The following is a 12,549-nucleotide window of genomic DNA, read 5'->3' on the forward strand; positions in this document are numbered from 1 at the left end:
TTTCTCTACAACATCTCCAGGGCCGACAGATGGGCTGTGGGTCATTAAAAAGGGACTCCAGGATTATATATTGCTACTCAGCAAAAATGGGTGGAGAGCAAGGCCGGGACTAGGCCAGAATAATACCTGCCCCACCCCACCCTGATTACCCTATTTCTTCATTATCCTGTTTCTCACCTAAAAGGCAAAAGGGGTTGGGGAGGGCAGGGTCGCCAATGTCCCAGATCAACCACCGATTCCCCACCCATCCAACCCTCCCTTTCGACTGGATCAATCTGCTATTTCCCCACCCCAAGGGTTTATTAATCTCACCCTTGGAGTTGTCATGGCGAAGTGGGGTTCCCTCCGCCCCCGCCCCCATTACAGTCGGGAGCCATGACAACTAGGCACTGCAGACGCCAGGAGGGCCCTGTCTGCGTCATTTATCTCTGACATCATTAATCACCGGTTGCCGGGGAAACACCCTCAAAATTAGCACAAAGCAGAGGGGCGAGCTCCACGCACCATCCCTTTGGGGTGAAAGCTGGAAAAATCCCTCCATATCAATGGCAGCTGTTTTGGGGGGAGGTTGGAGGAGGGCGAGGGCAGTCATGTTGGGCAGGAGAGGTGAGCTCCCCCCTCCAAGAACCAGTGAGAATGGGGAACCCTTCCCCTTCCCCCCCCCCAAAATGTGAAACTGGACCTAATTCCTAAATATCCATACAACTGCAACATGCTATATTTGCACTGGTCAATTTGATGATTTATTTATTTTTTTAAATGCAAACATTGCATTATTATTATTATTATTTCCACAAGAGATGTCGTGCAGGAGGAAAGATACGGCCGAGTGGGAAGTAGAGAGCGCATTGGCAGGGAAGCCATAACCATGCCTTGAAACCTCAAGGAAGGTGTAGCAGTCATGCACGGCTCAGACATTCTGGGTTGCAGCCAACGCAAACCCTGTTCAGAACAGGCCCCTTAAAATTAAGGGACATGACTAACTTAGAGTCACCGATTTCGATTGAGTCTCCTCTGAGTACAACTAGCACTGGGTACGACCCTCTCTTTGCTAAACCCTGGAAGTTTTCGCCAACACAACCACAAAACTTTGAATTTGCCTCTGTAATCCTGAGGACTAGAAATCTGACTTTCAAAAATGAACAATTCCTGGCTCTCTCCTCTCCCTTGCCTTTTTCTTTTCTTTTTTTTTCTCTCCTGCTGCAAGTGACTATGTCAATGGCCCCTGTTACATACTCTGTTCCATATCAGGTCTTCTCTTTCCTCTTCCTCCTCCAAAGTCTTTCCAGGACTACTATAGCCCTCACCCTTCGACCTCCGTATCACAGGGGACTCTCAGCAGCACTCTGGTTTGAATTATGATATGAAAACGCTCTACTGTTATTAAGGGAGACACAGCCTGTGGATTGGCCAACAAGGATGGCCAACAGCCTTCGTGGAGATTCGAATCAGGATCTCCCCAACCCGTTGACTTTGCTCAATGGCCCTTGTGAGTTTCGAATGTGGAAAGGCATTCAGGGTGGGGGTGAGGACCTGTTACTTTAAGACAGTGGTGGGCAAACTTGGGCCTCCAGCTGTTTTTGGACTACAACTCCCATCATCCCTAGCTAACAGGACAAGTTGTCAGGGATGATGGCAATTGTAGCCAAAAACAGCTGGAGGCCCAAGTTTGCCCACCACTGCTTTAAGAGGATGCATAGCAGCTTCGCTTCCTCTCCACTTACACTCCTTGGACATGCCAACTTCGAAGCACTTCTGCAGGCGGCAGTATTGACAGCGGTTCCGCGTCACTTTGTTGATGATGCAGTTCTTGTCGCGGTGACAGGTGTACACCATGTTCTTCTGGATGCTGCGGCGGAAAAAGCCCTGTAAAAGGGGGGGGGAGAAGAAGAGGGGGGAAGCAAGGCATGAGACCAAGGCAGACCCTTCCTTCCCTCACTTTCAGCCCCCCACTGGGCTCTGCCAGTGTTGCTGCCGTGTGATTGGCTCCCCAGAGACCGGATGGTGTGTGTGTGTGTCCTTCCCCAACACCACCCTGCTTCTATGTCCTGCCTTTTTATATCATAAGTCTGAAGGAAGGGGCTGTGTTATTCTTATTGATTTGCAAGGACGCTCTGGGAGTGAGCTTTCCTGGCTCAAGAGCAGGGTATAAATCCTTTCAAGTGAGTGAGTAAACAAACAAACAAACAAAGAATGCACATGAAGCGCTTTGCACATGCTAAAAAAAAATTACTACAGCAGGGGTTGGAAACCTGCAGCCTTGCCCCCACAGGTGCCACTGACTACAACTCCCATCATCCTTGACCACTGGCTGGGGCTGATGGGACTTGGAGTCCAACATCCTCTAGAGCAGTGCTCCCCAACCTTTTTATCGCCGTGGACCAGTCAACGTTTGGTAATTTTACTGCGGCCCGCTGGGGGGGGGGACGTTGATTGTTTATATTTTATTTATATTGTTTTGATTTAATAATTTTAATTTAATTGTATTTAATGTTCCTTGGGCGGCCCGGTACCAATTGATCCACGGACCGGTACCGGTCTATGGCCCGGGGGTTGATGACCACTGCTCTAGAGGGCCCCACAGGCTCTTCCTTTTCTGCTGTTGAAATGTTAAGAGCTGCCCTGCCCAGGGCACAGTAGTGGGGTAGGAGAGATGAAAATAATGCCAATATATTTCACATCTGGCAACCAATATGCTCCTTTGGTTTCAGATAGCACATGGGGAGACGAGTCTAAAAAGCCCGGGACATGTTCCTCTAGAGGCTAATGGTGGCCCATTTACCAGAAGTAAATGAATTGAATTTATTATTTCGGTCATAGACCAGTTCCAGCTCACATATAATATCAAGGAAGTCATAAAACACAATAGGGATACATTTGAATTTGCAATTAGGTATACCAGGGACACAGGTGGCACTGTGGGTTAAACCACAGAGTCGTGTAGGGCTTGCTGATCAGAAGGTCGGCGGTTTGAATCCCCGCAACGGGGTGAGCGCCCGTTGTTTGGTGCCAGCTCCTGCCAACCTAGCAGTTCGAAAGCACGTCAAAGTGCCAGTAGATAAATAGGTACCACTCCGGTGGGAAGGTAAAGGGCGTTTCCGTGTGTTGCTCTGGTTCGCCAGAAGCGGCTTAGTCATGCTGGCCACATGACCTAGAAGCTGTACGCCGGCTCCCTTGACCAATAATTCGAGGTGAGCACCACAACCCCAGAGTCGGTCACAACTGGACCTAATGGTCAGGGGTCCCTTTACCTTTACCCTCACACTACTGCTGCCCCCACCTCAAAGAAATCCAGGAAGCCTGAATTATACTCTCAGAACTAAGCAAATTGAATATATTTGATGTTATAGTAAGTCAGGGCTTCAGAGAATGTAGGCCTTTAGAGTAAGAGGGAAGGGCAAATATTGTTCTACACATGAAGACTAGAAACCCAAGACTCTCAGGATTGTCGCCTCCTCTGTGAAAGTACACTGGGGTGCAGAATATAAACAGCCCAATGTTGCACATTCTCAAGAGAACCAAATGTCAGCAGTTCTCTTAAGTGCTAAACCAAAAAAGAGAGAGCCTGCAACCAAGTGGGACAGGCACGCAGTCAGAAGTTGAGGCTCATTGCTTCGGGGGTGGCCATGGCAGAGACCCGGCTACTCAATGGCAGAGGGGAGCGAAGACAACATTGCCACGTCCCTCTAATGAGATTAGGAGACTCCTGGCGGGGAAGGAGAAAGGCCTTTCTTCCAGGCTACCAGAGGCACAAAGGGCCTCGTGTTAATGAGCCAGAGGGAAGGGATTTGCTGGTGGGGACCGAGCACATAGCACAGCGCCTGCCCGCTCAGGCTGATCTCTTCCAGCCCGATCTGCAGGGTCACACTGCCAAGCCCGGTGCAAGTGAGGCCGTGTGTGCGTGTGTGTGTGTGCGTGTGTGTGTGTGTGTGTGTGCGCACACACACACACACAGGTAGAACAACTGGAGCTCATCCTCTTAGCAGAAAGACAGGAATAAACGGGAATTTTGAAAAAGAAGAGTGAACACAACTCTTATGAATACAGTAAAACACACCCTTGTGCCCATGCCAGCTGTCCTCATGTTACAAGCAGAACCAGAACTATCAACAATAAGGGTTGGCATGTGTCCTCTTTTTCCAGGACATGTCCTCTTTTTCATGGGTATGTAAAATGAAGGTCGTCCTAACAATCCATTGTTAAAAGTAGAAGTCGGCAAGTGTGTCCTCTTTTTTTTTTGCTTTTCAAAATATGGCAACCCTATAGGCACAACGATGGAATATCTATTCGCCGGGGGTTGGACTAGATGACCCTGGGGGTCCCTTCCAACACTACAATCCTATGACCTCAACTACATTGCTGAACTTATAACAATTTGCCTGTCTCAGTATGCAAGAAGGAAAAACGCACACAGTGGAAATGGCCTAAACCATGGACTAAGGGCAGAGGTTTTTAAACTGTGGTTGCCAACCTAGTGCCCAGAAATCTCCACGTGGGGGCAATTGGACACATGCCAGTAGCAAAACGCACCTGGGGAATTTCAAAGACTGCTGAAGACACGCTTCTTGATACTTGAGATGTAATATTTTCAGGACTCATCTTCTTGTTGTTTTTTGTAATTTTAAGTTGTTTTGCACTATTTTTAATATTGTGCTTTAATATCAATGAGGCTTTTAAAATTGTAAGCCACCCCGGGACCTTAGAGTGAGGGGCAGGTGATAAATTCTAACAATAATAATATTAGCAATGACAACGATAATGCTAAAAATTCATCCTAGCCTAGAAGAATGGAGAGCTTGGCTTCTAACCTCTGCATGAACACTGCTCTGTCCCTCTATACCTATGGGATAGGGGCAAAACCTAAACTTAGTGGCCTCAAATTATTATGGGACACTATAAAATATATAGCTGGGGAGAAGGTGGTAGCAACAGGGAAACAGGGTGTTTGTGTGACTTTCAATGGGGCCTAGCAACAAGGCCTGGGGGGGGGGGGGACACGCCAGCCAGGATCGCAGTACCTCTCTCAAGAGTTCCATGTTCATGGCCCCTCTTTGGCCTGTGGTCTGTCTTGGCAGCTAAAAAACTGTACAGGACCCAAACAATTGGCACCCCCCCCCAATGTCTTTCCCCTGCAATGTATACGTATAAGACTATTTTTTAACCCGGGGAAAATCTTCTCAAAAGTCGGGGGTCGTCTTATACGCCGGGTTATATTTCTTATATGGTGAGTATATCCCAAACTCTATATTTTAACTGGAAAAGTTGGGGGTCATCTTATACGCCCAGTCGTCTTATACGCCGGAATATACGGTAGGTCTCATCCTTTCCCAGCTGCCCTTTCCGTTCTCACCTTGCATCCTTCACAGGCGCTGACCCCATAGTGATAGCCAGAAGACTTATCCTGGCACACAAAGCAGGGCTTGTAGATTCGGGGCAGTGGGGGCGGTGAAGGAGGGCTGGGCACAATCTCTTCCGAGCTGGTGCTCTGTGTTTCAATGGCTGCAGAAAAAGAGAAAGAGAAATCAGGTGAGCTTCTCAGGGCCTAAATACGCAAGCAGAAGAAGCGGCCTTTTTTTATTTTTGAGTCTGCCTGGAATCTACATGATGAAATCACCCGACCAATTCACTTTCATAATGCCACTTATGGGCCTTGTGTTCATACACCACTTGTCTCCCCTATGTTTGAGGACTGAGTGCTTGGCTGGAACTGAATGTGTGAACCGTTTCCACGGGGGGGGGGGGGGGGACATTGCATGCAAGGTGATGTGAGGAGAAATGAAAGCTCTGTCCATGCCGTTTGATCTGTGACATGGTCCATTCACACATTTGCGTTTCCACGTGATGGGAAATAGGCGCAAGACAAGGAAGGAGCATGGGTATGTGCTCTTGAGACATTTGCTCACAAAAATATCTTACTTGGTTCTGCCTACTATTAACTGCCCTAAAGAAAAGAAAAGAAAAAAACCTTCCAAATTCTCTGCAGGGATACTAATGCAGGATGCACGGAAGATTATACAGTATTCTAAAACAATTGCTGCTTGGTTATCGATTTTTATCCTTTGCACTGAATTTGGGGTTTCGTCTTGAATGAACTTAGAAATCTGGGGTGGGGTGGGCCCCCACAGATCATGCAACGGCTGCTAATCAGAGGCAAATCCCAGTAAAAATGTCAGCTGGCCTCCTGGGAAAACCATTCTGTGGTTTCAACAGCAGGATTGGAGCCTGAGCTGCCCCAGCGCTCTGTCCTGGAGGGATGCTGCTCAGCTGCTCATATTTTAGCAGGCAGATTTTGCAAGCGTAATGCCTTTACGTAAGATACCCTCCCTGAGAAACACTGAGAAGTGGGAACAGGACAGCCCAGTAGGGAAGAGTAACCCCAAACGGGGATGCCCGAAGGCCTGGAAGCTTTGGAAGCCGCCTCCAGCATGCTCTCCGCAAGGGTGGGATAGCACCACAGCGATATGCGATTTGACATTTTCAGGCCAGAGAAATAAGATGTAGGATTGAGCCAGACACAGCCAATCCCAGGAGCTTTACATGCTTGGCGCAGCAGCTCAACAGAACAGGGTGGGGTGGTGGGGTGGGGAGGGGGAAAGAGAGGCAGTGCAGTAGTGACGTGAGGCTGCTGGATTCCTGGATCTGGAAGGGAAGGGGGTTTGCTTTCGGGAAGGAGGACGATAAAACAATCCGGACACTTGTCTTAAAAACAACAACAACAACAAAACCTGAAATTTAATGCCAGAACACACACACACAGTGTTATTATACGGACCAAAGTGCCTCTGTGCTTTCGCAGAGTGCATATCTGCGTAACAATGGAGTTTAGCAAAATAACCAGGGTTCTAGGTTCTTTTGCTTCTAGGGCAAAAGGGGTGTGAATAGTTGTTGTGTGGTTGCTCCAAGGTAATTAACACTGACTACAATAGTGCAATCTTGTGCCTGTGATATGAGGCAGGGAATCCCCTATAAAGTATGTCACACATCTTTGTGGGTGGGTGGGTGGGGGAGATAACGCAGTTGCGACAAAAGAGATGTTCGGTGCTGGTTAGAAATGGGGCAGAAGTGTGACGCAAGGTAGAAAAGGGTTTTTAGAAGACATTTAAAATGCAATATATCCTACGGATGATCCCTCGAGGAAGAAAAAGTCTGGGAATCTGGACTCCTAGCCACCAATGCAGAAGGAAGCAGTTCTAGGCTGGACGCAGCCAAAAGCCTGGATATTATTCCCATCTCAGAGAAGGAAGCAGGGGGCTGAGATGGGTTACAGCAAATGGAATGGGAAGCCAAAATTCTGAGGGATTCCAACTTGCAGGATTAGTTAAGGAGGGAGCTCCCTCTTGCCAAAAAAACAGCAGAACAAGGTGAGCTTAATTTTACTGAATAGAACATCTGTTGGCATAAAAGTCACGCAAGCTCTGGAGTTATACAGATCCTTCAGCAGGCAAAATGAAAAAGGTGCCTAAAGGAAGCTGGGGACAGGAGAAGGCGAAACAATGGAAGGCGAGACAGAGGTTCTGCTGGCCAGCAGGGAAGCTCACCTAATGATGGGTATTTATCCTGTTCCGGATGGGATGATCCTCCTTCTCAAGAGTCTGGCACATGTTTTGGGATTATCCTGTGCTCCTGGATGCTCAAGTGGTGGCTGTAGCCAGAAGTACTTTTGCACAGCTCGGGGAGGTGGAACCAGGTTGGTGTAGTGCATGGGTAGGCAAACTAAGACCCGGGGGCCGGATCCGGCCCAAATCGCCTTCTTAAATCAGGCCCACAGACAGTCTGGGAACCAGCGTGTTTTTACATGAGTAGAATGTGTGCTTTTATTTAAAATGCATCTCTGGGTTATTTGTGGGGCACAGGAATTCATTCGTATTTTTTCCCCTTCAAAATATAGTCCAGTCCGCCCCCACAAGGTCTGAGGGACAGTGGACCGGCCCCCTGCTGAAAAAGTTTGCTGACCCCTAGTGTAGTGGTTAGAGCACTGGACCTGAGGCTCAAATCTCTACTTAGCCATGAAGCTTCCTGAGTGACAGGACAGTCAGACTCTCTCCACCCCCCTTTCTCTCCCAGTCTAATGTAAACATGCCCTAAGTTTATGGAAGTGAAGGTGGGATAAAAATGCCTCAATTAAAGAACAACCCCAAAACAAACCAACACCACAGCCCTTCCTGAAGAAGACAGCCACTATCACTCATGCTTTGGTCACATCTAAGGTTAGACTAGTAAGCTCTACATGGAAGTATGTCTGGAAACTACAACTGGTGCCAAGTGCTTTTTCCCTGGGGTCCACCAAGTGGAAGCCATTGCTCTTCTATTTTTTGAACTACTCTGGCTCCCAGTTTGTTTCAAATCCCAAAGCAACTTGCATCCAGGGTATCAGAAGGACTTCTTGTTTCCAAAGGAGGTTGCTAGACCATTGAGATATTTGCAGGGTTTTTTTGCTCCGTGTCCTGCCATTGTACAAAGGACGAGCCTTCTCCATGGTGGCTCCTTAGGCTGTGGAACCTCCTTCCCTTGGAAGGTCTGTTTACAGACTCTTCCCTCCACTCCTCCCAATGGATGCTGAAGGCCATCTTGCCATCTGGAGTTTTACAACAACTTGTGTTCATTGCGCAAGGCCCCCGATTTCATCCTGCTTCTGTTTCTCTAAGATGTTATCAGGGCTTACTATTGTTTCCCCCCCCTCTCTCGATAAGTCTTCTTTGTTAATTGGTGTTTTATTGTTTTATTTTTCGCTTTTAACTTGCATGTGCAGCCTTGGGGCTGTCCTGGCTGGAAAGCAGCGTAAAAACTAACTGTAATCCAACGTAACATGGCGACAGGTCCTGAGATGCACCCCCATCAACTTGTATGCCACAAGCCACATGGAATCTTTTAAGGAAAATCTGAACTAGCAGAGAGGTGGACTCAAGAGGAAAACCACCCTCCAAGCTTCTAGTCTCCAGTTCCTTGAAATGTGCTCTCTCTCTCTCTCTCTCTCTCTCTCTCTCTCTCTCTCTCTCTCTCTCTCTCTCTCTCTCTGTGTGTGTGTGTGTGTACACACACACACACAAGTTTACTGATCTCACCTCCACCCTGGCACAACCTTGTTCAAATGTTTTGGTTCCCACGACTCCTGGATTCAAGACAGCTCACCAGAGGGGTGTTTGTGTGTGTGGCGGCATGTACAAGACATGGGGTCAAGACCAGCCGTCCTTCTCCAGAGGGGAGAAGAGGCTGTGATCTAGAGAAGAGTAGAGCGGAGGGAAGACTGGGAACCAAATGCTGGGTTCTTTTCTCTCTTTTTTTGCCACAGTTGTCAAACTGTGCAGGGTGGGTCCGAGCAGCTTGTCAATGAAAACAGACGAGAAGCTGTGCCGTGCAAATGCGCGGACCTGCAAGGGCACAGTCGCAAAACAAGGGCAGCAATGAAAAGAAGCGCAGCCAGCACATGTGCGATGTGTTTTCCGCTCCCCCAGGCATGAAAAGGTTAAGGCGCTTGGCTGCACACCCACAGCCCCTTTCCTGTAGGATGTCTGCCGATGTTTTTCTTCAAGCCGGAGTCCGGAGTAAACCAGTCAGACAGGATATTAAAAGGCCTGGCCCTGCGCAGGGTGAGCAGGCCTTCAGATGGGAAAGGCCTCCAGGCCAGTCCCCCAAGGATGGGTTTGATTAGCTCCCCCTTTCTTGACCACTTTTTTTTTAAAAAAAATAAAAAGCCCCATACACATACACACACACAAAAAAAGCCTTGCAGGGAATGGAGCCAGGATGTGGCCTGCCAAACAAAAGGGCTGGCGCATGCCAGGAGATTAGACATGAAAGGGGTTTCGTTTGAGTGGGGCCTCTGCGCAGGAAGAGGCTCACAGCTGGGGAATGCACCCCGAGGACTTTGCACCAACTCACGGCCCATGACGTCCTCACCCTGATGGCCCCAAATGCAAGGTCTCACAAGGCCGATTCCCCCTCCCACCCCTGTTCCAACATGCGCACGCATGTGCACATGCATGCACACAACCTAGTGTGGCCCAAAGCCAACCACAGGGGAGACACAGAGGCACATGGCTATCTGAGCAACTAAAATGCTGGATTCTATTCCTAATTCTGAGAAAGGCCGAGAGCCCAGCAGGTTGGAGCCAGTGCTGAATTGCAAAAGGGAGAGACTGTCTCTCCTGGAAGCCCCTTTATTCATAATCCCAGATACTTAGGGAACTGGTTGTGGTTAAGCCAGTGATGAGAGAGGGGCACTCTACAGATGCTCAGAAACACCCTTTGTTATTTCATTTGTTCCACTGCTGAACAGAAAACGGGTCCGAGACGAAGCCCTGACTCAAAGTTGCTCATTTATCACGATTGTCATTATAGTCAGCGTAACCTGGACTCCTGGGTTGTTTCCTCAAGTCTGCAAAGAGTCTGTTGGGTTGGACTCATGAGTAAAACAAGGAACCAGGCAGGAAGCCAAGACGGGATTCTAATGAGGGCCAAGTAAAACATTTAGCAGAATCAAATCATCAAGCTTTTCCTGGACTGTACAACTTCAGGTGGAAGTGTGTGAGAGTGTGTGGGGTATATTAGAACGCTCACTCCCTGCACACAGAAAGGCAGCACATCAGGGAACAGGGCAAGCTGAAACATTTTTACTTCCCCTTTCATGCTTATTTTGTATATGCAAGGTTTCTAGTTTTGTTTTGCAATTACCTCATCTTCAGTCTGAAGTGGTACCATCCAGGAAAAGATATTTACCACATGAATCTCCCTGAAGATATAAATTAGCATTCAGTTGGAAGCAGGGGTTTGGGGCCTGCTTCTGACTTTGGGAAAGGGAGCTGGTTTGTTGCGAGGAGAGGGAGAGGGTGCTTTTCAGAGGGCAATGGAGTCTTCAGGAGAAGGGAAAAGCAGAACATTTTGGAGCAGAGGCGGCTATGCTATGTTTCTAGCTATGGAAAAGTCGAGTCGAGTCTAGGAAGGTACAGTGGAAGGGGAACATTTAAGCTCCCAGAGCCCTATTAATTCTCTCTCTCTCTCTCTCTCTCTCTCTCTCTCTCTCTCTCTCTCTCTCTCTCTCTCACACACACACACACACACACACACACACACACACACACAATTCCGGCTACTCAGCTCTCTTATTCCTGGAGAACAAACCCAGGAAACCTGAGGGAAACACACAGCGACTGCATTCTGAGGTATTAACTGTCAGGGCTTAAGGTAGCTCAGTGTGGTGCTGATAATGCCAAGGTTGCAGGTTCGATCCCCGTAAGGGTCAGCTGCACCTTCCTGCATTGCAGGGGGTTGGACTAGATGACCCAACTCTCATGATTCAAGAATGGCAACAGTTTAGATTTATTCCATATAGCCCTATTCAGAAATCAACCATTTCCGACCTTTAGCATTATTAGACCTCTTTGTTCCGCTTAGAAAAGTCAGTGGTGGCGCCCTGCTTGCCTCAATTTCCTGTTCGGCCATGACACCTACTTATGTCTCCCAGTACATGACGCCTCTACATTTAAACAAGTTTAAGCGCGGCTGGCCCTCGGTCATCTCTTATGCAGCCAATATGGACTCCAACTCCCAGGATGGCCAATGGTGGGGGTGGTGGGGGTTGATGGGAGTTGGGAGTCCCAACGGCATCTAGAAGTCCCCGTGGTGCTGTTTGCACCCTAGAACACTGGCCCTCAACTGGTGGGTTGAGACCCACAACTGGGCCTGGCCACAACAGCAGCACTACCAGCACACACTATGTCAAATTAAGAAGTGGGTCCCCAGATGCACACATGGCATTAAAAGGTGTATCCAGGGTCTGAAAATGTTGAAGGCTACTATCTGAGATCACCAGGAATGTCCCTGACTTGGAACATATATATACCGGTACAGTATATGTAATTTTAAAAGCTACGCTTCTTCAAAGCAGGGGTCTGAATGAGGCCTTCTTTGCCTCTCCATCCCGCCCTTGTTGGAGTCTCCCCAGGCCACACCCTTTACTGTGCTGAAAGGTCTCCTTGACCTGTGATAATGCCTCTTGCCTGACAGGAATGTAGCCTCCTGTACAAAGATAGAGGAGTCACATTTGTTGCCCTGAATAAGCTCCCCCACCCCTGCTTTATAACATCTGCAGTTCTGCCACACGTCCTGCACTAGGGCTACCAAGTTAATCGTGAAACACTTTTAGACACTGCCAAGTTTTGCTTTTTCCTGCAGCGCTCTCTCTCTCTCTCTGTGTGTGTGTGTGTGTGTGTGTGTGTATGGGATAATATATGCATTTTATTCTAAACAATAAAAAAAATCTGCAAGCTATCGTGTCCCTTCTACAGGAATGCACGGTTATTTGCCTCTGTATGAAAGACAGTGTGGTATAGTAGTTAGTGTGTCGGACCAGAGCCTGGGAGAGCGGGGTTCACATCCCCACTCAGCCATGCCATGACGCTCACTGGGTGACCTTGGCCCAGTCACTGCCTGTCAGCCTAACCTACCTCACAGGGGGCGGGGACAACGACCCATGTATACCACCTTGGAGAAAAAGGTGGGAAATAAACGTAAATAAATAAATAATATGCTTTTACCTCAGCACTCTCCTGT

The 12,549-nt window shown here is 48.3% G+C and overlaps 1 protein-coding gene across 6 annotated transcripts in view; it reads right to left on the reverse strand.

The window, feature by feature from the left end:
• Window positions 1-12,549, reverse strand: part of RARA (retinoic acid receptor alpha) — a 197,538-nt gene that overhangs the window by 13,697 nt on the left and 171,292 nt on the right. For all 6 annotated transcript variants that reach the window (XM_035135758.3, XM_035135759.3, XM_060281490.2 and 3 more), the window contains 2 exons: window positions 5,351-5,499; window positions 1,725-1,866 (listed from right to left, as the gene is read on the reverse strand). In XM_035135758.3, coding sequence (XP_034991649.1) covers window positions 1,725-1,866; window positions 5,351-5,499 — 291 coding nt within the window. The remainder of the gene's footprint in view (window positions 1-1,724; window positions 1,867-5,350; window positions 5,500-12,549) is intronic.

Source organism: Zootoca vivipara, chromosome 12, assembly GCF_965207765.1.
Source record: "Zootoca vivipara chromosome 12, rZooViv2.hap1.1, whole genome shotgun sequence".
NCBI lineage: Eukaryota > Metazoa > Chordata > Lepidosauria > Squamata > Lacertidae > Zootoca > Zootoca vivipara.